This window comes from Metarhizium acridum (assembly GCF_019434415.1).
Source record: "Metarhizium acridum strain ARSEF 324 chromosome Unknown scaffold_568, whole genome shotgun sequence".
Lineage (NCBI taxonomy): Eukaryota > Fungi > Ascomycota > Sordariomycetes > Hypocreales > Clavicipitaceae > Metarhizium > Metarhizium acridum.
Genome location: NW_027094041.1, coordinates 584,683 through 609,909, shown reverse-complemented (window position 1 = coordinate 609,909; position 25,227 = coordinate 584,683). Strand labels below are relative to the sequence as shown.

General features: G+C 24.1%; 1 protein-coding gene across 1 annotated transcript; it reads left to right on the top strand.

The window, feature by feature from the left end:
• Positions 1-22,563: 22,563 nt before the first annotated feature.
• Positions 22,564-24,733, top strand: J3458_019594 (uncharacterized protein). The gene is made up of 2 exons (XM_007815461.2): positions 22,564-24,378; positions 24,458-24,733. Exon 1 carries the CDS (start codon positions 22,922-22,924, stop codon positions 24,107-24,109), a length of 1,188 nt encoding a protein of 395 aa, XP_007813652.1. The 5' UTR covers positions 22,564-22,921; the 3' UTR covers positions 24,110-24,378; positions 24,458-24,733.
• Positions 24,734-25,227: the final 494 nt, after the last annotated feature.

Below are 25,227 nucleotides of genomic sequence, written 5' to 3'. Positions count from 1 at the left end.
GAATACCTTCTCCTTAAGTACTTGTCTATCTCTCTATTATAGACTTATAATCACCCTAATCATTTATTTATCTATTAATCCCTAACTTATAGCGATCAATAAGTGATCCAACAATTACTTAGCTCATAGTAATCGATAGGTGATCCATCGATCACTTCATGATCACGTGACCTAGCACGTGACGTCTTGGTTCTCCCCTGTCATGGCTTTGCCTTCCCTGGTGCGGCCTAGTTCTTCCCGCGTTTGGTAACGTTCGTAACAGTATATTAGTAAGCTTAAAAGGTATTACTAAATATTTATAGTATTCTTTACTAGTTTAAAATACTATTATTTACTTATAGCCTTCTTTTATTCGTATAAGGTTATAAGCTTCTTTTAAGTTAAGTATAGTAAACTATTTAGCTTTTTTAACTTTATCTTTAATTTCCATTATAAGCAGTAATAAGTATTAATTCTTAATTATAATCTTATTTAAGTATTAGTAATTAATATATAGTTATAATTTCCCGTTTTTCTTTAATACCTATAAGATTAGGTATTCTATTAAGGACTTTAATAGTCTTATATATTTCTTTTATAATATATTCTTTAAATACTTCTTAAGCGTCTTATCTTACTTAAAGTTCTAAGAATAAATCTTATTAAACGTTAATTTAATACTAGGCTAGAGTTTAATCTTATAGTCTTAACGTAAATACTCTAGTAATTTTATTTTTAGCTCTCTATTAAATAACTTACTATACTTTAAGTATTTCTTAAAAATCTTTATTATCTTAGCTTTTAGCTCTCTAGTAATTATATATATTCTTAAAGGCCTATTATAGTTTAAATAAGGTGCTTTTTATAAGCTACTCTTAGCTTTATAACTGTATTCTAGTAAATTCTATTAAAGTTAGCTAATTCTTTAATTAACTTATAGATTACTCGCTTATAATTAGGGTATTTTTAATATAATATCGTGTTTTAAGATTACTATAATATCTAATATAACTTAGTGTTTTATACCTTATATATTAATAAGAAGCTATACTACTTTTATATTAACTACTTTTTAGCTATACTTTACCATGGTTTCTTTTATAATTATAAGTTAATAGGGCTTATCTTTAAGTATTTAAGGTAATTATAATCTATTAACGAGATTTAATAAGATAAAATTTCCTTATACTTTACTATTAATTATTACTTAAATCTTTCGTTCTATTATAATTATATTAATTATAAGGTATATTATACTACTAATATTTATAGTATATAAAGACCTATTAAATCTCTATGAAGAAATCGGTTTTAATTGTAATAATAGCTATTATTTCTTAATTTATTAATCCTATTCTTATATTATTCTTTAGCGCGTTATTTTAGGCGCTATTATTAGCGATTATCTTTTAATATATTATTAAAGCTTTCTTAGTAATTACTTAACCTATTATTTATATTAATTAAACTTAAGCTAAGTAAGTTACTTATAATTATATAGTTCCCTTTCTTTTTATATTATAAGGTTATAATTTAGGTAGTATATACGTTATTCTTAGTATAATATAATTTTTCGTTTAATATCTTTAAATTAGTTTATTATAATTTCGGTTATATTATAAGGGTTATTCTTCTTCCCTTTTATTCTTATAGAAACTATCCGCTACCTTACTTACTATTAGAGCATTGGAAGTAGTGTAGTTTTGTAGTTTTTAGTGAATTTTAGTGTAGTGTAGTGTAGTGTAGTTTTACTATACTATATTACATTTTAAAAATTAGTGTAATGTATAGTATTAATTAATTTATAAGCTATTATTAGCTAATATAATTAGTAAGCTAAAATAGAGCTAAATTTGCTTACTAATATTAGTATTAGTAAGCAGGGATTAGCTAGCTTAGATAAGCTAAAAATAGGGATTAAAAAACTAATAAAAATATAAAAATAAGAGAAAGTATAAGGGAAATTTAAGGGATTTATATTAGGTAAGTAAATATTATTTTATATTATAATTATAATTATAATTTACTTAATTTAATAAAGGAAAAAAATCCTATTATTTATACATAAATATCTTTTAAAAAAAGAGATTTAACTTATTACCCTATAACTTAAATATAAAAATATTAAATATAAATTTAAATAACTCTTTATATAGTTAACTTTAAATATTACTTTTTAAACTTTTATAAAGCTAAAATTTCATTCTTTTATATAAAATAAAAAATAATAATAAAAAAACCCTTTTAATATTAAATTAAGTATTAGAATTATAAATATTTTCCTTCTCTTCTTCTTCTTCCATATCCTCACTAATATCTATATAATTAGACTTAGAAATATCCTTATTTTTATTAGAATTAGTTAAAACTTTATTCTGATCTTCTTCTTCCTCTTCTTCTTCTTTTTCTTCTAAATTTCTACTAGAATATAAAAATAAATTATAATATCTCTTATTTTCCACTCTTTTATTCTTATTTTTAACCCAGTTTTTTAATAATAAAATAATTCGAATATTTTCATGTAATAAAGCAGTTCTTCGCTTAGTAATAATATTAGTTCCCTAGTTAAAGTTCCCTTTTATAGCTCCTAAAGTAGCTAGAATAGCTAAATATTTTCGAGCTATTATAGAAAGAATTAGGAAAGATTTAGTGGAATTAGCCCACTAAATAAATATATCTTACTATTAAAAGTTAGCTTATAATTATAAATGTATAAATAATATTATAAAGATAAAAAATACCGTATCTTTTTTAAAATTAAGCTTTAAATAACTAGAAATCTCATTTTTTCTAGTTTTTTTAATAGCTTTAGTTTTTTGCTTTGGAAATAAGTTATTAAATAAGCTAGGCTTTTTTTAAAGCCTAATATTATTATAAGAAGCTGAATTAGCTAGTTATTGTAAATTAACTTTAATTCGAGTATTATTTGTATTTTTAGTTGATTTTTTAGAATGAAAAGAAATTTCTTCTAATTCTATATAAGAAATTGCTTTATTTTTAGGGTCTTTTATATATTCGTAATAGGTTCTATTATATAATTAGTTATTAAGAAATTTAAAATTTATATTATATATAATAAATTATAACTTACTCTTTATATTTAGCTTTTAAGTCTTTTAATAGTTAATTAATAGTATTAGAATTAATACTTAATTGATTTTTAATTGATTATAAATTAAGTCTAGGGTCTAATATAATAGCAAATAAATAAGGCTTCTAAAAATTATAATTACTATTAATATCCTTAGGAAAATAGTAATTTAATTTATGTAAGCCTTTTTCTAAAGCTAAAATAAAGACCTTAGCTAATAGATTATAAGTATTTAACTATAAAATAATTAGTAATTTAAAATAAAATTATAAAATTATAGAACTTACATTTTTAAGCCAACTTTTTTGATCTTTTAATATATCTTAAAGTAAAGTATAAATTCTTATTAGAAAAAAACATACTAAACTTATAGTATTATAAGATTAGCTTTATAATTATGTTGTAAGCTAATTAAAAATCACTAAAATACTTGTTAAAGTATTTAAATTAGCCTATTCTTGCGTAATTAAGCTAGCATCTTTAAAAGCTGCTAAATTCGTTTTTTTTTGTAATATTTTAATAGGTTCTGCTAATAAAATAGCTGTGTGAAGCATTTTATAGGTTAAATTCCATCTTATTGCGTTTACTAATATAAGTAAAGTTAGTTATTAATACTTATTATAACTTATTAATGTTAATAATAATATTTATAAGCTTTAAAAGCTTAAAATAATATTTATAAGCTTTTAAAGCTTTAAATAATATTTATAATATAGAATTAATAACTTACCTAATAGTATTTTTATAAGATTACTATTTCTAGTAATAAATCCTTTATCTTTAGCTTCTTTTAAAGCTTCTAACCATTATAAATAAAGTTATTAGTTATTTTTAATAAGAATAGCTATTCTTTTAACTTTTCCAATAATTCCTATTTTATAATTAGCTTAAATTATATAAAATAACTTAAAATAAGTAATATAAGTTATAATAAGTACCTGGAATTAAATTATTAAATTTTATTCTTTTTTCAGCAGATAAATCGTTAAATTCTTTGGTAGAATAATGTAAAAATTCACTATTTATATAATCTTCGATATTTTCGGTATTTATTGTTTCGTTAATAAATATAAATATTATATCTTTAGCTACTATATTTAAAATATAGGCTGTATATCGAATATTTAAAGGCTTTTTATGCCTTTTAGAATATATAAGTTTAAAAAGAAGATAAAAAGGTGTTATTATTAGAACTATTATCTCTAGTAAAGCTATAATTAAAAAGTTAGTAAATTAATATTATTTTATATATAATTATAAACTACTAACCTTATAATTTTTTTAGGGTTTATATTATATTTAGTTAATAATTCATTGAAAATTAAATTAATTAAATGGCCGGTATAGCTAGTAGGTAAATATTTAAATCCTTAATATATAACTAGCTTTTAAATTATAATAATAATAATAATAATAATATAAATATAAGAATACTTACCAATTAAATAATATTCTAAGTTAAATTAGGGGTTTAACTAATTAGCTATAACCCCTAAATATGATTTAGAATTAATAGAAGTCCAAATATTAAGTTAAATAGATATAAAACCCATTTTATTAACTTGATTTTAAATTTTATTTATTATATTCTTTTTCATATTAGAATATAATATTTTCATGTAAGATATAAGGCCTTTATAATGAAAAAAGCTAATATTATAACTAAAATAACTTAATATTAGTATAATATATTATATTTAAGTTATATATTAATATAATAATATAAACTTACTTATAATAATAACTTAAAAGCTTTTTAAAGCTTTTACTAGTTATAGTAGTAAAAGATAGGTTATTTTAAAGTATAAATTCAAGAGCTAATATAAGAGTAGTATCCTTAGAAAATCTATTACTACTACTAGTAATAGTATTATTTCTAGGTCTTTTATTGCTTCTTAAAAAGCTAGAAAAGCTAGATTCGGTTAAAAAGTCAGAAATTAAAGGTGATTCTGTAATAGCAGGGACTATTTATAAGTATATTAGTAAATTATAAATTTATAATATTATAAATATATAAATTAATAATATAATAAGATATAAAATAATAAAAGAAGTAACTTACTAGTTATTTTATCGTTTTCTTCGGCTTTTAATACTATAATAGTAGAATGTTTTTTCCTATAATATGCTAAACTATTAGAGGACTGAAAACGGCTAGCTAGGCAGGTAAAAGTAAAGTTACAGCTTAGCTAGCTGCAAAAAAAGGTGATTTCTCGTGGTTTTTCTAAATTAACTGCTAAAACCTTATAAGAAAAAAGGTTATGTTAAATAATATATGATTTTATGCGAAATTAATAGCTTTTATCATTTATATAGTCTTTTTTAATTGAAGTTTACTAAGAAAAGCTTGAATTATTCGTAATAATAAGAGGTGTAATTCTAAGAGGATTTTAATCTATTATAAAGGTAGGTTTTAAATAATAAAAAGTTTTTATAAGATAGCCTAAATTTAAGGCTATCTAATAATAAGAAAAGTTTAGATAAAAGTTAAGTATTTGTAGAGTTATAAGGGTAAGAAGATTAATGTAGAAAAGAAAGGTTCTAAACTTTAAAGCGAGAGAATACAGTTAATATATAGAATAAATTTATAATACAAACGGTTTTAAAAACCTTAGAATTTAGGCATTTTTTTAATGCCTAACTTACCCCTTAAACATGCATATTCGTGTGGAAAATAATAGAATAGTTTTACGAGAAAATGCAACTATAGTAAAACAGTTAAAAAGGCCGGTATACTTATAATACATTAAAGGCGTTATATTATGTGATAATATACTGTTTTATCACTTAAAACATGTATATGTAGCTTACAGGAAATCTTTGTATCTTAAAACTTTAACCGAATATAACTCCTAGAATATTAAACTTATAATTATGCAATTAGTATTAAATTAAAGGGCTTTTTAAGGGCTATTAATTAGTTATAAGCTTATAAATTTTAGTTAAGTATTCGTAGAGATTTTAGGAAATAGAAATTATAGCGTTTTTTATTAAAGTAGGGTAAAACGCTATAGCGTTTTACCCTAGTTAACTTACCCTACTAAATACCACGGCTATTATCTTTATAATTAATAGGTGAAATTAAGTGGGATTAATATTTTTGGATAGCTAAGATTATAAGCTTTAAAATGATACTACTCTTATTTTTAAACTTCTTTTTTTCATAAAGTTATAATAGTTTTAATATATAGAATAAAAAAAACTTAAGAATAAAGTTTTTAATATTTATATTAATCTTTATATATATAGAATTAATTATATTAAATATATATTTAAGCTTATAAAATACTTTATAATATATAAATTAATAATATATATAATTTTACTTTAATATAAATAATATATATTAATTAAATTAAAAAACATATATAATTATATATAAAATAATTTATATAAATTTTATTAAATATATATTAGATAAAGTTATACGTTTTATATTAATAAGCTATTAAGATAACTTATATAAAATATAAAAATACTTATTACTTATTTTTATAAATTTATTTTAATTAAATAAAATATAAATAAAAACTAAAAATATTTTAAAATATTATTTACATATAATTAAGGTAAAAAAAAATATATTTTAAATTTTTATGTTAATTACATATACTATATATATATAAATAACATTTAAAAAGCATTTATTTCTTATTAAATACTTAAAATAAATCAAGTTAATATCTTTATTTTTAGAATTCTTTAAACTTTAATATCTTACTTATTAACTAACTTATAAAGGATATTTTTATAGCATTATAATAAGCTAAAATTATAGTATTTTTTGGTTATTTTTATAAGCTTATAAGTCTACTTTTAAAGCCCTTATAATTACACATTACACTATAAATGTAGTTGTAGTGTAGTTAAACTACACTAAAACTACAAAAACTACACTAAAAAACTACATGTAGTGTAGTTTTTTTGTTAATGCTCTGCTTACTATTAAGGTACGTGTAATAATTATTATTATAATAGAAGGTTTAATTAAGGAGTCTATATTTAACTTTAGGGTTATCTTTTTTAATTAAATAATTTTCTTCTTTTTAAATTAATTCTAGTAAAGGTTCGCTTTTTAGTAAAAGCGTTTAGTATTTTTAAAAGTTATTAGGTATTAGTTAGGTTTTAAATTCCTAATCTTTATTTAAACTAATATTATTTATTAACGTAAAGCTTCCTTTATTACTTATTACACTATAATTTCGCGTAGGTAAGTCTTTTTAGTTTATAGTATAAAGCTTTTTACCTTTAAAAATTAGCTTTTATAGCTTCTTTAAGGCTTTATATTTATTTATAAAGTATCTCTTTTTATTATAATTATAATAAGTCTTTCCCCTTTTCTTATTTATAGTATTAAGTTCTATAGATTTAACGTAATACCTATATACTATTAATATTTAACGTGGCTTACTATTATTAGGTTTATTAAACCTAGTATATAATTTAAATTTCCTATAACTTTTTTCGTAATATTACTTGTATAAACGATTATTTACCTTAATAACTATTTTAATAAAGTTATTAAATAACTTAAAATAATCTTTTTAATAAATGTTATTCTTTACTTCTTTTTTAAGTTCTTAATAAAAGACTTTTATTTTAGGTTTAATATTTTAATTAAGTTTTACTATAATACGTTTAAATTCCCTAGTATAATAAGCTATAAATTTAGTTTACTTAAGTTAAGTAAGCTATTATATAGCTTCTTTATACTTATTAAGGTTTTTAAATATAACGAGAAGTTATTCTTTAAAGGTTTTATAATTAAAGAAGATATAAATAACTTTTACTTTAACTTTAACATTATACTTAAAATATACGTAAAGGGTTAGCTTTTATTATTTTATTACTTTTTTAGTTAAAAGGTTATTAATATAAAGAATTTATAACTTAAGTATTATATAGATTTTTTCGTTAACTTATAGGTAAGCTTAAGCTTATATAAGAAAGTTTCTTATATTACCCTTATAACTATTATATAATTTAAGCTTAAGAAATTTTAGTATATTATTATTATTAATAGAGAATATAAGTGTAAGATTTTAAACTATTATAAGTTTCTCTTCTTATACCTTAAGTTTTTTATAAAGATTATTCTATTAATTAAAAAGCTATTAATTTTACTTCTTAAGCTTAATAATCTTATTATAAAGGTACTTTATTATCTTCTTAGGGTTAATAGTCTTTTCGCTTAAAGTAAATATCTTAAAAGTTATTATTACTTAAAGTTTTAAGGTAACTTATTAAATAGAATTAATTAAAATATAATAATAGCTTAGGTTTTAAGGTATAATAGGTTTATTTCTTAGAAAGTAAGTTAGGTTAAATATTATAAAGTAGCTTTTAAGTAATATTATAATAAAGCTATTAAAAGTATAACTCTTAATAGTAAAACTATTACTTAAATTAATTAATAGAGATTTAAATTATTTAACTATAAAAATACCTTCTCCTTAAGTACTCGTTTATCTTTTTATTATAGTTTTAAATTAATTAGCTTAATTATTAATCCCTTTAAACCTTAATTAATTAGCTCAAGGTTTAGTTAATTTAATTCTCTTTAATTAATATATTTAAATATTAACCTCTTTAATCGCCTCTTAAGTTACGTAGCTAGTTATATACCCTTACCTTCTTCTTATACCTATAGGTTATACCTGTCCTAGCCGGTGCGGTCCCGTCTCGTGTCTTGTGTAGTGTCGTTCGTAATACTATACTACTCTTAGAAAATACCTCTTTTATAAAAAGTTAAAGTGGTTTTCCCACGTTTTTAATTTTAAGTAATAATTATTAACGTAAATAAAAAACGAAGTGTAAATATCTTTTATATACCCTAGAATTAACTTTAATTTCGTTTTATTTTTAAAGAATAAGTGTCTAAACGCTGTATTCTTAAACCTAGTATAGGTAGCTAGTAATCTTATCAAGCCTTAAGGTATATTATTATATTAAAACATTTCGTTTAGCCTAGTAAAAGCTATCTTATATTTATCTATTAAATTAATCTTAATAGCTTAAAACCCGTTTAAGGTATTAGCTTAAGAGAAAATAATAAAGCGCTTATAATATATTAAGTTTAAATTTACTTTTATATTATAATAGAGATATTTAAGTTTAATAATTTTGCTATTAATATCGCGATAATTATATACTACCTAAAATTTCTTTAAGCCTAGCTTATCTATAAATAAGGTTAATATAACCTAAGAAGAGTTCCCTCTTTAAATAATTCTAGCTTACTTTATAGCGGGAAAAACCTTACGTGAAAATTCTTAGTATAAGCTACTATACTAATATTATTTACGCTTTTTAAGAAGTACCTTAAAAATTAAAGAAATGTAGTGTTATAATAAGTCTATTAAATAAATACCTTTAATACTAATTATAAAATAATCTTTATAGGTATAATATAGCCTTATAATTATAAGGCGTTAATTATTATCTTCTATTAAATCTCTAAGTATAATATAAAAATTCTTAAACTATAAAATTATAGTTTTATAAGGCTATATAATTAATAAATAATTTATATATAGATTTTAAAACTATAAGGGGTAGGCCTTTAAATCTAGTTTTCCTATATAAATTAAGGTAAGATTACGTTTTAGCGTGTTTATATTCGCCTTACCTTTCTTTAAAGTGCTAATTAATACTTGGTTCCTACGCTCCTTTATAACTTTAAGGTTATAAGAGTAATAACTTTTAAATAGCGCTTTCTATAGTAACGCCTAGTATAAACTATTTCTTTAAGGTATTAATAATATAAAAGACTTGCTTTATATTCGTGTATATTTTAAGTAACTAAAATAAAAGCGTAGTAATAGATTATTCTTATTTAAATAATATATTATATTTAGGGGTAAGCCTTTAAAATAAAGAGTTTTAGCCTTTACTTTTAAAGATAACTAAAGATTTTCGCTATTTATATAGGGTTTTTACTTTTTAAAGGGGTAAACCTTAAATTCTAGATTTCCTATATAAATTAAAGCTTAGCTATATTTTATTATATTTAAATAAAAGTTAAGGTTATAAGCTATAATAAATTTCTTTAAGTCTTTAAAATAAAGGCCGCTAAACTTAACACCTTTTAGTAAGTTTAAGAAATTCACATTTATATAAGGTTTTTTATTTTCTAAGGGGTAAACCTTAGATTTCGTATTTCCTATATAAATTAAAGCTTTACTATATTTAAGTGCGTTTTACTATTAATTAATTTAACTCTTCGTATAAAATTCGTTTAAGGTTAAAAAATAGAGAGAGCTATCTTATTTACCTTTCCCTAAAAATAGTAATATTAGATTTATATAGGGATCTTACTTTAATAAGAGGTCCCTCTTAATTTTTGGTTTTCCTATATAAATCTACTAAGCTAAATATTATAATATATCTTTAATTAGTTCGTTTAACTCTCTCACGCTTAAAACATTTATAAATATATCTAGTAAATCTAATAACGTTCCCTTATTATTATAAGGTTTATTTAAGTCTCTCTTACCGTTCTTATTCTTCTCTTATTTTAATTTAATTAGCGTTATTTAAGTTACTATATAATTCTTCTTAGTTTTATTACTATTAAAGTTATAGTATTCTTTCCCTAAGAAATTATTATAAGGTAGTTTCACCTTATTTAATTATAAAGAAATTATAGTTTATTTATTCTTCGTTTTACAGGTATTTAGGTAATAATAAACTCTAGTATTAAATAGTCTTTAATTTTATGTAATTAAACGTTAGGTTACTTATTTCTAGGTAATATTCTATATAGTATTAATAGGTTTTACGGTATAAGTCTAAGAGTAATATAAAGCTAATTCTATTTTTACCTAATAATTATTTAATAATAACTTATAAGAGTTTAAGTTTTAAAGGATTAAAGCTTATAACTTTATCCTATTCGTAAATTATAACTATTTAGTCTTTACTATTTAATTATAGGGATTATAAAAGTTATTTAGGTTATATTAAGTAATATTTTATTTTAATAGTCTTTATTTTAAGTTTAGTTTTAATTAATTCGCGTTTAATTTATAATTACTAAGTTTAAGTAATTCCCGTAAATAATTATTAATGTAATTACTTATAGTAATTATTTTTTTAACTTTAAGTTTCTTAACTTTATTTTCTTTATACGTTTATAAACTTCTTTATTTAATTCTTTAAGAATCTCCTTTACTTCTTTAATAATCTTATAATTATTCTTTATAAACTCCAAGTTCTTATTAGGGTTTATTCTTATTAATAATTACTTTAAATATATTTAAATAAATATATTTAAATATAGGTAAAGTAGTATTATTTAAGTTTAACCTTTTACTCTAATAATAGTTAATTTCTCTTTTATATAATACTCTACTACGTATATTTAACGTAGTTAAGTCTTTTTTAAAAGCACTTTTTAATTCTATTAAGCTTTTATAATATAAAACTTTACTAAAGCTAGAATTTCTTCTACTATTATATTAATATAAGTATAAGCTATAATAAAGTATTCTATATTATTTACTATATAAATAGGTTTCTTTCCCCTTAATTACACTAATAGAAGATTATACTTTATTATAAAATAATAACTTATTAGTTTTACACTTAATTCTTTATTTACTAGAATAAAACTAAACTAATACCCTTTTAAATAGGTAATAATATATTCTAGTATTAATATAACTTACCCCTTTAACTTAGCTACGTTATTATAAGCTATAAGATTAGAATAGCCTAATACTATAAGTGCTTTAAATAGGTGTTTTAGTTTAATAATATTCTAAAAGGGTGTAATAAGATTACTTATAATAGCCTTAGCTAAGTTACTCTTTAGCTTCTTATAATACTATATTAAGTGTGTTATTTATTACCGTAAGATAAAAGCTAGCTAAAGAAGTTATAGAATACTAATATTAAACCTAGTATCCCTTATTTATTTTTTTAAATTAAAAGCTAGAACCTAATATTCCTCTATTACTCTAATCTTTTCTAGTTTTAACCTACGTTTAAAAGAAAGCGCCTCCTTTATTTATATTTCCTTTATAAGCGAAGATATTTTAATAGAAAGTATAATAATTAAAACTAAAACGGGTAATAATAAATTTATTTAAGGTAATAAACTTAGCTTTAACTTATAGAAAGCCTTATCTAGTCTCTTTAAGTGTAATTATATTATTAGCCTTAATGTAACGGTAGCTTAGGTTCTAAGGCATAGTAGGTCTGTTTCTTAGAAAGTAAGTTAGGTTAAATACTATAAAGTAGCTTTTAAGTAGTATTATAATAAGGCTATTAAGAGTATAACTCTTAATAGTAAAACTATTACTTAAATTAATTAATAGAGATCTAAACTATTTAATTATAGGAATACCTTCTTCTTAAGTACTTATTTATCTCTCTATTATAATTCTAGATTAATTAGCTTAACTATTAATCCCTTTAAACCTTAATTAATTAGCTTAAGGTTTAGTTAGTTTAATTCTTCTTAATTAATATATTTAAATATTAACCTCTTTAATTGCCTCTTAAGTTACGTAGCTAGTTACGTGCTCTTACCTTCTTCTTATACCTATAGGTTGTACCTATTTTAGCTAATACGATCCCATTTTATATCTTATATAGTATTATTTATAATATTATACCTCTCCTTTATTAGTCTTATCCTTAAGGCTATTAAAATAAGCTAGCTTAAGTGTTATACGTTTTCTTTCTTTTATTATTATATACTATTATATTAACTAATTATATCTTAAAATAGTAGTTTAAAGCTTTATTTACTTCTTCTCTTTACTAGAATAACCTTCTTTTTATAATAATTAATAATTCGTTTTTATCTCTTATAAAAGCTTATACTTATTATACCTATATAGAATTTTCCTAATATAAAGCCTTTATTTTTAATTTAAGTTATTATATAAAGTGTATAATAGATAAGTAAGGGAATTATAATATTATAAGGGTAACCCCTTAATAGCTTTATAGCATTATAAATTAATATTATAAGCTTAAGAGAGAGCTTAAAGAAGCTAAAAAGTGTGCTTTAGTTAAGAATTAAAAGGTTTTACGTTTATAAAAATAAAAGAAATTATAGTTTAAGAAAATAATACGTGCGATTATACGTAGTATTAATAACGTTAAAAAGTTAAAGCGTATAAAATATAAGAAAGTAAAATAGCTTTAAAAGACTATAAGAGTCCTTTTTACTCCTTTTAAGAATCTAGATTTTATTTTAATTTATTCCTTAAATACTAAATTTAATATTAAGTTATTAAATAATACTTAAAAGATTAATTAGAATGCATTTCTTAGAAATAAAACTATTTAAGTAACGTTAAGTAATTCGTAAGATTTTTAGCTAATTTTTAGGTGTTTTTAAAGTTTAAATATCCCTTTTATTTAATAAGATAATAATAATTCTTTATACCTTCTTATACTTTAAGTATTCGTTTAACTTTATATTCGTTAATATCTTTTATTATAATATTTATAGTAATTATAGATTTATTTAATGCTTTCTCTAATAGTAATATATAAAATATAGGATAAATTCTTATTTTATTTAATAATAATAGTTTATAATTAATATTTAAGATTTTTCGTTTAATAAGGAATAGTTTAATCTTCTTTTAGTTAAGTTTATTACTAGGTTACTTAGTTTTAATATTTTTACGAATAAGATATACTTTATATCCCTTCTCTAGAATTAATGCTAGTAATCTCTTTTTATTCGCGTAGTATTTTATTTAGTTTTATAAAAATATTTATTTCTATTATAAGTGTTTTTATATTTTTATTATAATTACTATATACGCTATAACTACTAGCGCGTTTATATTTTGTGTTATATATATCTTAATAATAGGGTTAAATTCGTAATTTACCCTAAATAGTAATATCTTTATATTATTAATCTTAGAGCTATTATAAGCCTATTATACTAGTAATAGCTATTCTACCTAATTATTCTATTAGTAGTTAATATAGCTTTATAAATATTATTCAAGTATTTAGTTTAAGATTTCTATATATTTATCTAATTATAAGTGGAATACTGTTAATAAGCTTTATTTAATCTTTATAGTTTCTATAAGGTATTTCTAAAAGTTTAAGGTAAATAATTTATTATAATTTAATATAAGCTTTATTAGTAATTTATATTATATAATAACTATTTTAAAGAATATATACGCTAAGTTCTTAGTATTACTTAATTTCTTATATAGAATATAATAGGCGTATTTTATAAGTTTATTTATAATAACTAGAATACTATTATAAGCTACTCTTATTATAGGTTCTTTTAACTTTAATAGTTTAATAATAAAGTCTATTATAATAGTTTACTATACTCTTTTAGGTAGTAATATTAGTTATAATTCTTCGTATAATACGTATCGCGCTAATTTTACTTTATTATACGTATTATATTTCTTAATAACTTCTTATATTATTTTTTTACTTTTTAAAAAGTTATATAATCTTCTTAGCCTATTAATTATTTTCCCTATACCCTAATATTCGTGTAATAGGTACTTATATATTTCCTTAATAAGCTATTTTTAAAGTGTATTAGGAATATACTATCGTTTATTATATAAGAAGGTCTTACCTTTCTTAAATAAATGCGTTTTCGTTTTTTAATTATTTAAGTAATTATTATTCTTAATATATAATACGATTCGTTATATTTATATTTTATTTAACTTAACTTACTAGGTTATATTAATTTCTTAGGTGCCTAGTATAAGGTTCTTATTCTTAATAGCGCGTAATAAAGGTGTATTACTCACTTACTTATTTAATTTTAAGTTCTCTTTTTAGCTAAGCGTATTTACTCTTTTATTTTTAAATTCTTTATAATATATAATCTTAAAGTTATAATTTATAAGAGTTTTATACTATTTAATCTATCGTTTATTTAAATTCTTTATAGTTAAGAATAATATAAGATTCTTATAGTTAATATAAACCTTAATTTAATGCTTTACTTCTATAAGATAATATCTCTATTCTTTAAAGCACTTAATAATAGCTATAAGTTCTTTATCGTAGATCTTATAATTAAGTTTAGGTTCGTAGAGTTTCTTTAAGAAGAATATAACTAGGTGTAATCTTTCTTAGTTATTTTATTATTTAAGCTATTTACCTAGTATAAAGTTTAAGGCGTTTATTTTAAGCTTATAAGGTTTATCTTAATTAAGTGCTTTTAATATAAGTTTTAACGTAACTAAATCTTTTATTTTTTAGAATACTATAGCTTTTAGTTTATTCTATTAAAAGCTAACTTCTTTCTTTATTAAGTTTATAAGAGGTTATAAAATGTCTTTATATTCGCTTAAAAACTTATAGTAAAAGTTTATAAATACTATAAATTCTTTAACTTCCTTTAAATTCTTTAATATAAGCTATTTCTTAATAGTTTTAATCTTATTTAAGCTTATTTATATTTCTTTATATATAAGTATATACCCTAAAAAGTATATAATATTTTAATAGAACTAATATTTTAAGGCTTTAACTAAGAGTTTATTATCTTATAGAGTTTATAGTACCTTATATATATATTATTTATATTTCTTAAGGGTATTTAAATAAATAAGAATATTATTAAGGTATATAACTATAAATACTTTTAGTTATTTTTATAAGATTATATTAATTATTCTTTAAAAGGTTACTAATACGTTAATAAGCTTAAAAGGTATTACTAGATATTCGTAGTATTCTTTATTAGTTTAAAATACTATTATTTACTTGTAGCCTTCTTTTATTTATATAAGGTTATAGGCTCCTTTTAGGTTAAGTATAGTAAACTATTTAGCTTTTTTAACCTTATCTTTAATTTCTATTATAAGTGGTAATAGGTATTAATTCTTAATTATAATCTTATTTAAGTGTTAATAATTAATATATAATTATAGTTTCCCGTTCTTCTTTAATACTTATAAGATTAAGTATTCTATTAAAGACTTTAATAGTCTTATATATCTCTTCTATAATATATCCTTTAAATACTCCTTAAGCGCTTTATTTTACTTAAGGTTCTAAGAATAAATCTTATTAAACGTTAGTTTAATACTAGGCTAGAGTTTAATCTTATAGTTCTAGCGTAAATACTCTAATAGTTCTATTTTTAACTCTCTACTAAATAGCTTACTATACTTTAAGTATTTCTTAGAAATCTTTATTATCTTAGCTTTTAACTCTCTAGTAATTACATATATTTTTAAAGGCCTATTATAGTTTAAATAAGGTGCTCTTTATAAGCTACTCTTTGCTTTATAACCGTATCCTAGTAAATCCTATTAAAGTTAGCTAGTTCTTTAATTAACTTATAGATTACTTACTTATAATTAGGGTATCTCTAATATAATATTATATTTTAAGATTACTATAATATTTAATATAACTTAGTGTTTTATACCTTATATATTAATTAAAAGCTATGTAACTTTTATATTAATTACTTTTTAGCTATACTTTATTGTAGTTTCTTTTATAATTATAAGTTAATAGGGCTTATCTTTAAGTATTTAAGGTAATTATAATCTATTAATAAGATTTAATAAGATAAAATTTTCTTATACTCTATTATTAATTATTACCTAAATCTTTTATTCTATTATAATTATATTAATTATAAGGTATATTATACTACTAATATTTATAGTATATAAAGACCTATTAAATCTCCGTTAAGGAATTGGTTTTAATTATAATAATAGCTATTATTTTCTAATTTATTAATCCTATTCTTATATTATTCTTTAGCGCGTTATTTTAGGCGCTATTATTAGTAATTATCCTTTAACGTATTGTTAAAGCTTTCTTAGTAATCGCTTAATTTACTATTTATATTAATTAAACTTAAGCTAAGCGAGTTACTTATAGTTATATAATTCCCTTTCTTCTTATATTATAGGGTTATAGCTTAGGTAATATATACGTTATTCTTAGTATAGTATAACTTCCCGTTTAATATCTTTAAATTAATTTATTGTAATTTTAATTATATTATAAGGGTTATTCTCCTTCCCTTTTATTCTTATAGAAACTATTTATTACCTTACTTACTATTAAAATACGTGTAGTAATTATTATTATAATAAAAGGTTTAATTAAGAAGTTTATATTTAATTTTAGGTTTATCTTTCTTAATTAAATAATTCTCTTCTTCTTAGATTTATTCTAGTAAAGGTTTACTTTTTAGTAAGAGTATTTAGTATTCCTAAAAGTTATTAAGTATTAATTAGGTTTTAAATTTTTAATCTTTATTTAAACTAATATTATTTATTAACGTAAAGCTTTCTTTATTACTTATTATATTAAGATTTTACGTGAGTAAGTCTTTTTAATTTACGGTATAAAGCTTTCTACCTTTAAAAATTAGCTTTTATAGCTTCTTTAAAGCTTTACATTTATTTGTAAAGTATCTAGTCTTACTATAATTATAATAAGCCTTTCCCCTTTTCTTATTTATAGCGTTAAGTTCTATAAGTTTAACGTAGTACCTGTATATTATTAATATTTAGTGTAGCTTACTACTATTAGGTTTATTAAACCTAGTATATAATTTAAATTTTCTATAACTTTTTTTATAACGTTACTTATATAAATAATTATTTACCTTAATAACTATTTTAATAAAGTTATTAAATAACTTAAGATAATCTTCTTAATAAATATTATTCTTTACTTTTTCTTTAAGTTTTTAATAAAAGACTTTTATTTTAAATTTAGTATTTTAATTAAGTTTTATTATAATACGTTTAAACTCCCTAGTATAATAAGCTATAAATCTAGTTTACTTAAGTTAAGTAAGTTATTATATAGCTTTCTTATACTTATTAGGATTTTTAAATATAATAAGAAGTTATTCTTTAAAGGTTTTATAATTAAAGAAGATATAAATAACTTTTACTTTAACTTTAACGCTATACTTAAGATATATATAAAGGGTTAACTTTTACTATTTTATTACTTTTCTAGTTAAGAGATTATTAATATAAAGAATTTATAACTTAAGTATTATATAGATTTTTTCGTTAACTTATAGGTAAGCTTAAGCTTATATAAGAAAGTTTCTTATATTACTCTTATAACTATTATATAATTTAAGCTTAAGGAATTTTAATATATTATTATTATTAATAGAGAATATAAGTATAAGATTTTAAACTACTATAAGTTTCTCTTCTTATACCTTAAGTTTCTTATAAAGATTATTCTATTAATTAAAAAGCTATTAATTTTACTTTTTAAGCTTAATAATCTTATTATAAAGATACTTTATTATCTCCTTAAGGTTAATAGTCTTTTCGCTTAAAGTAAATATCTTAGAAGTTATTATTACTTAAAGTTTTAAGGTAACTTATTAAATAGAATTAATTAAAATATAATAATAGCTTAGGTTTTAAGGTATAATAGGTTTATTTCTTAGAAAGTAAGTTAAGTTAAATACTATAAAGTAGCTTTTAAGTAATATTATAATAAGACTATTAAGAGTATAACTCTTAATAGTAAAACTATTACTTAAATTAATTAATAAAGATTTAAACTATTTAATTATAGGAATACCTTCTTCTTAAGTACTTATTTATCTCTTTATTATAGTTTTAAATTAATTAGCTTAACTATTAATCCCTTTAAACCTTAATTAATTAGCTCAAGGTTTAATTAGTTTAATTCTCTTTAATTAATATATTTAAATATTAACCTCTTTAATTGCCTCTTAAGTTACGTAGCTAGTCACGTGCCTTTACCTTCTTCTTATACCTACGGGTTATGCCTGTTCTAGCTAGTGCGGTCCCGTCCCGTGTCTTGTGTAGTATCGTTCGTAACACTTAACCTCTTAAATTTATTTAATATTATTTCCTATAATAATAGTATGAACTATAAAGATTAAAATAAGCTCGCGTTTATTTAAGCCTATTTCTCTAGTATTTTAAAATCTAAAAGTTCCCTTATTCTCTTTTAAGTTTAATTATTAAAATAAACTCTAGGTTTTTAAGATAATTTTATTACCTTACCTAATAGTCCCTAGAGATTAAAAACTTTCTTAGCTTTACTCTTATTCTTTATAGCCGCGTTTACACTTTTTATTCTTTCGTTTATCTTCTTTACTTAAGGGGATTTATAACTTTATAAATTAGTTATATAAGTTTAAAATAGCTGTAATATTATTAGTTCTTTAAGCGTATATTCTAATAGTAGAATTATCTCTTAATACCCTTATTTTAGATCTTTTACGTAGTTTAATTATAGCCTTATATTTAGCTTTTAGCGTTTATCTCTTCTTATTTATTAAGTATTTTATTACTATAATTCCCGTCTCTCTTTAAACTTTTTAGGTAAGTATTTATTCTTATTTTTATAGCTATATCTTATATATTCTTACTTCTTATAGGAGAAACACTAAAAATAATCTAGGTCTCTTTACGCGTTATTTTTAAGAGAGGGAGCTAGTAATATTAAAGCTTTATTTCTTAGGTTTAAATTATTATTAATATAAAAAGAGTTTACGTAATTACCTCTTATTTATTTATTTAAGTTTTAAGTATAATAATTAGGCCTTTTATACTACTTATATAGTCTTAATAATTCTAGGTTTATTTAAACCTTAAATGCTTTTAATTACTTAATAAGTTTAAATATTTTCTTATCTCTTTTTACTTACTATTTAACCTATTACTTATTTTATTTCATTTAATAGTCTATTAATACGCGAATTAAGTTTATACTTATTACTAGAGTTAATTCCTTATATTATCTTATAATCTTTTTTAAGGTAAATAAACGATAATTATAAAGAATAATCTTAAGATCTACTATTATTAAACCTTTAATAGTTATCTCTTATATTTATTTATTTAAAGTAAATAGCTTATTTAACACTTACTTTTAAAGCTAAGCGTTTATTTCTTTATTTACTAAATAAGTAATAAAGTTAATAAGTAGTATTTATCTTATATTTATCTTTACCTTTATTATTAAGTTCTTTACTCTTTAAATATAAGCTATTAGTAACTCTCCCTTTTCCCTAATAAAATAAAATACCTTTTATTTTATAGCTATCTTTAAATAAAAGTTAAGGTTTAAAAACTTCTTAATAAACTTTACTAAAAGCGCGTCTTATCTTTTATTCTTATAGTTTAAGTCCTTATATTATACTATTACTCTTCCCCTTAAACCTTATATAAAATATATTTAAGTTAAAGTATTTATATATTTTAATACTCTTATTAATACTATTATAGTATTATAGTAATTAATATAATCTTAGGTAAAACTATCTTTAAGGTATTTAATAAATGAAATTTCTTTTACTTCTCTTATAAGATAAGAGCTTAAAGGGTTTATAATTCTTAATAATAGAAATAAGGGTAGTTTCTTAGTCTTCTTCTCTTTTAAGTTTAAACTAATTAATAAACGTGGGAATAAAGGTAAAACGTTCTTTAATAAATATATAAAATTAAGAGAGAGATCTTTTATAAATAAAAGCGTAAAGTTAAGTTTAAAGTTTAAGTTTAAGTCTAATAGTTCTAGATTAGCTTAATATAATAAGAGAAAAGGTTAAACTTTAAGGTCTTTTAAATATCTTTAAGCTAATATTAGCTTTTAAGAGACTAAAAGGAAAAGTGTATTTAAGTGTTATCACGTTACTATAAGCTAGTAATAAGAGTTTAGTAAAAGAAGTTTAATAAATATAAGCGTGTTTATTTAAGCGGTAATAGAAAGTAACTTATAAGCTAAGAAAAGTTATAATAAAGGTAAAATTAAGGTTAAACCTTTAATAAATCTATCGCGCCTCTTATTTCTTATAGGTTAATAGATTAATAGATAAAAATCTAAATATAAATTCCCTAAGGGAAGAAACCCTTTTCTTTTATTTTAGTCTTACTTTTAATTACTCTTTTTATTAATAGTAAATAGTATTTTAATTACTATTATCTTTCCTATAAATTTTTTATAATACCTAATTTAACTAAGTTTAATTAATCTTACGTTTTTATAACGTAGCTTTTATAGTTTATACCTAATATTTCTTATTTAATTAAATAAGTTTAATAAGAGATTAATAAGGTAAGGTAGTTTATATACTCTTTAATATTAAGTATAATGCGCTTACGTATAAAAACTAAGGTTTCTTACTTTAAAGTAAGGTTATAAAGTAGCCTTAAAAACTAAAAGAATAATCCTATATTTACTAGTATTTAATAGCTTCTTACTTTACTTTTACCTAGCTAAAACTTTAAGCTTATACTTAACTATAATTATAAGATTATATAATAGAGAAGTAAGTATATCTATTACTAGTCCTACTATTTTATAAGGTGCTATTAGTATAGGTTTTTAGGAATTAGTTTTATAGTTTATTAATTGTTTCTATAAATCTAATATATTACTAGCCTTACTATTATATTCTAATATATTATAAAACGAATAAGTGCTTATAGTTTTTTAATCTTATATAACTCTTATAAGAAGATATCCCGTATAATTCTTTAATAAAAGAATAAGTGTCTTTAAAGTTCTATTAAAAGCTTTAAGAGTCTTTTTATACTCTCTAAAAAAAGAGAAGTAATAATCGTATATTCTAGTCTATTTATAAGCGTCTAATTAATATATTTAATCTCTTTTAATTTCGTTAAGTTTATAGTTTTAAGAATAAAGATTACTACTTTATTCTTTAAGCGTTTAGCGTAAATTTTAGGACTTCTTTAAAGTCTAGTAAAGCAAAGCTATATTATAATGTGTTTAGCTATTATTTAAAGGCTTTTAAATCATTTAAGTTTATAATTATAAAAAACTATAGAAAATAAACCTCTTTATATCTCTCTTTAAGTATTTAAAAGGTATTTTAAGGCTCCCTTAAAATTAAAAGTTTAAATCGTTTATTCGCGTATATTTAGCCTTTATTTAATTATCTTCTTTAAGCTCTTATAGTCTCTTAAAGTATAAGTATTATTCTATAACTTCTTTATAATCTTAATATTATAATATTAAGTTCTCCTCTCGTTTTATTTATATTAAAACTATTTTACGCTTTATAGTTCGTATAATCTTTTATAAATAGTTTTAGCCTCCTTTATAATCTTAATCTTATAGTCTTAATTTCTCGTAAAGGTTTATTCGTATTATTCTCTTCTTTATATAAAGTAAAGGTTTATTTATATTATTCTTAGCTTTATATAAGTCTAATAATCTTTTATAACTAGTTCTAAGCTTTATTAAAGTCTTAATATCACGATCTTAAGTTCTTATAAGAATTAATTTATTTTATAGTACTAATAAGCTCTATAATATTCGTTTAATAATAAGGGCTTGTTTATATAGCTTTATTAGGCGTTTAGCACTTATATTAAGTTAAGAAAGAAAGAAATAAAGAAAGGCATTAGAATTATAAGATTCTAGTCTTATTACTAAAACTATATAATAATTTATAGTATTAATTGTATTAATTACTATTCTTCTTTCTCATTTTTACCTAAAGTGTTCCTAGTAGTATTACCCCTCTTTCCACCATGTAACGTGACTAAGTCCACTTTTCTCCCCAACAGCTGTCAGGTCCGGTAATGCGTAAGTTATTACGTAGACGGGGTTGGCATCTCTGGCGGTGCAACAAAGACGGACCAACCAGATGCTTCATGTTGGTTGACTGCCACATTCTTCTGCCTGCTGTCCTTTGTTGGGCAGTCGGTTTGTCCCTGTCACTTTTCTTCTCACGGCCGGCTGCGTTCAATTCTGTTTCCTCAAGGAGTCTGCTTCCTTGCGTGCTGCTGCTGCTGCTGCTGCTGTTTGGTGTCGATAGCAAAGAGCCAAGTCTGTCCCACCACGTCAACATCTTCATCTTTGGCCATCACCACCACCACCATGGGCAAGCCTTTAGACGCCGCGTCGCCCAACCCCTCATCCTCCTCAACCCCATCCCGCCTCACGGAACCATATGCGTCCATCACTCCCCATCCGCCGCCGCCCCATCGCTACTTTGACGAAGACCCGACCGAGCTCGCAAACGACGACCTACCTCCCCTGTACTCGGATCACGAAGAGTTCAACGCCGACTCCTGCACGCCCTTTGACCCTCTCCTCCCTCGGGTCCCTCACGGCGACATCTTTGAAGCCGTCCACCCGTTTCGCCACGACGAAACATGCGCCTACTTCCTCGACCCCAGGCTAGACCGCGACCCAGACTTTCTGGCCGACCACATTTACAAGCTGGCCCAGCTGCCCCCGCGGCCCTTTGTCAAAATCGTCGGCACACACACGGAAAAGTCGGGCGACAAGAGCCGGGAGACCAGGACAGTCACCGACTTTGACATTGAGATTGAGCTCACCCACCTCCTGTACAGCGACATACGCTCCGCGCAGGCATGGCGCTCCGTCAAGACGGCGGGCAACTTTGAAAAGGTCCGCCGCGGGACAGTCTTCGCGACGCGCGCCCCGGGGTTCGGCGGCACGGGGCCCGTCCCGGAGGAGGGCACGCCGGAGCTGCGCGAGTGGTGCCGCCGCTACTGCGCCTCCGGGGCCTCGCTCAAGTGCTTCACCATGGAGCGGAGGGTCGAGGGGTACGACTGGGACACGCTGCGCCGCCGGCTGGAGGGCCTCGTCGGCGCGACAAACTACCGGGGACACGTGCAGATCGAGTTCCCCGTGCGCCACTCCCTCGTCCGCGTCTACAACGACTGCCGCGCCAACCGGTGGCGGCTGACGCCGTGGATCGCCAAGGTGTTTGTCTTCACCCTCGCGTTTGTGCTTGCCTGGCCGCTCCTGTTCTTCTCCACCAGGCGCTGGGAGACGGTGACGGCCGAGTGGCGGATGAGCGAGGCGGCCGCCGTGCCGGGCCGCAGGCGGTACGTCTCGCTGAGCGAGGAGGCGTGGTATGCCGCGTGGGCGGCCACGATCCAGGCGGCCATGCTGGAGAGGAGGAGGGGCCTGCTGGACCAGGGCGACCTGGAGAGGACGCGGAGAGGCGGCTGCCGGCCCGGGGAGGGGATGGGCGGCGCCGAGGCCATGGGCGTTGTGAATCGGTCTTTTGGCTGGGGGGGAGATGATTATTGAGCCAGGCTGTCTATTGGGTTTTTTTGGCGGCCGCGGTATGACCCTCCGCTCAGTTGTATTGCCTTGTAAAAATGGGCGGATGGGTATTTTGCACGGGCGAGCTACGTTGCATACCGTGGTGGAATTGTGTCTACGAGTATGGGCTGTGCTTGGCTTGTTGCTGTGGACGAGATTGCGTTTTTTGCGCGGATCGTAGTTGGGCTCGTTCGATTCAGAAACCCTTGGCCGTTGTGGACACTTGTCGACGCGGGCCGTGGGGATACGCAGAGGTGAGCACTCGGTTGCGCAGGTTGTACTGGATGCTGCTTGCAGCATGTGTTGTTCGCTTGTGCTGATGGTGCTTGGAAGAAACGCCCTTTCTCGTATTACCAAATGGTAGCTTGTTGGCCAGACGATGCCACGTTTTGAGAACGGAGTATTCTGAGAGTGACCCGAGTGAAGCAACGAATTGGTTGCGTACGACCCTAGGTGGCTGTTTAGAATACACGGCGTGTTTTGGTACCGGGTAGATGAGGGAGTTGGGTATAATACACCACGGCTAGTATACTGCCTTTGATAAATGCACGGATTTGTGTCATGCTTTGTAAACTACAGTATACGCTTTATATTCTTGTATCTTTTTTACTGTCCATTTAGTGCTACTTGTGAAGTTGACGGTGTCGGTCCTATTGAGTCATCCTAACTAGCTACCATAACCTAGGCTGGTTATTTCAGGATACAAAGGACCTTGGGCTGACTTGGAATATATCGAGGACTGGTAACGCCAACCACGGCGAGGTTGGCAATTATAGCTGCGGGGATTAGTGGCCAATTAAAGGCTTACTTTTATTTGGTACCTTAATTCCCTAATATTTTATGATAATAAAGGTTCCATAAAAATCCAAGTTACCAAAAACTACATTATCAACGCTACAATCTCAACTATTACTATCAATGTCACTTGACGTCACAGGGGACTGTGGGTCCTGGACCCAGTTGTGGTCTTCGCTGTTTTTAGGGGATTAGAAACGGCTTAATTCGAGTGTCACTGGCGGCGCACATTGTACATGTTTTCTGTGACGGGGGGTTTTCGACGCCACGGGAAGGAAAGACGCGCCGGATGCGAGGGAGATGAAGGG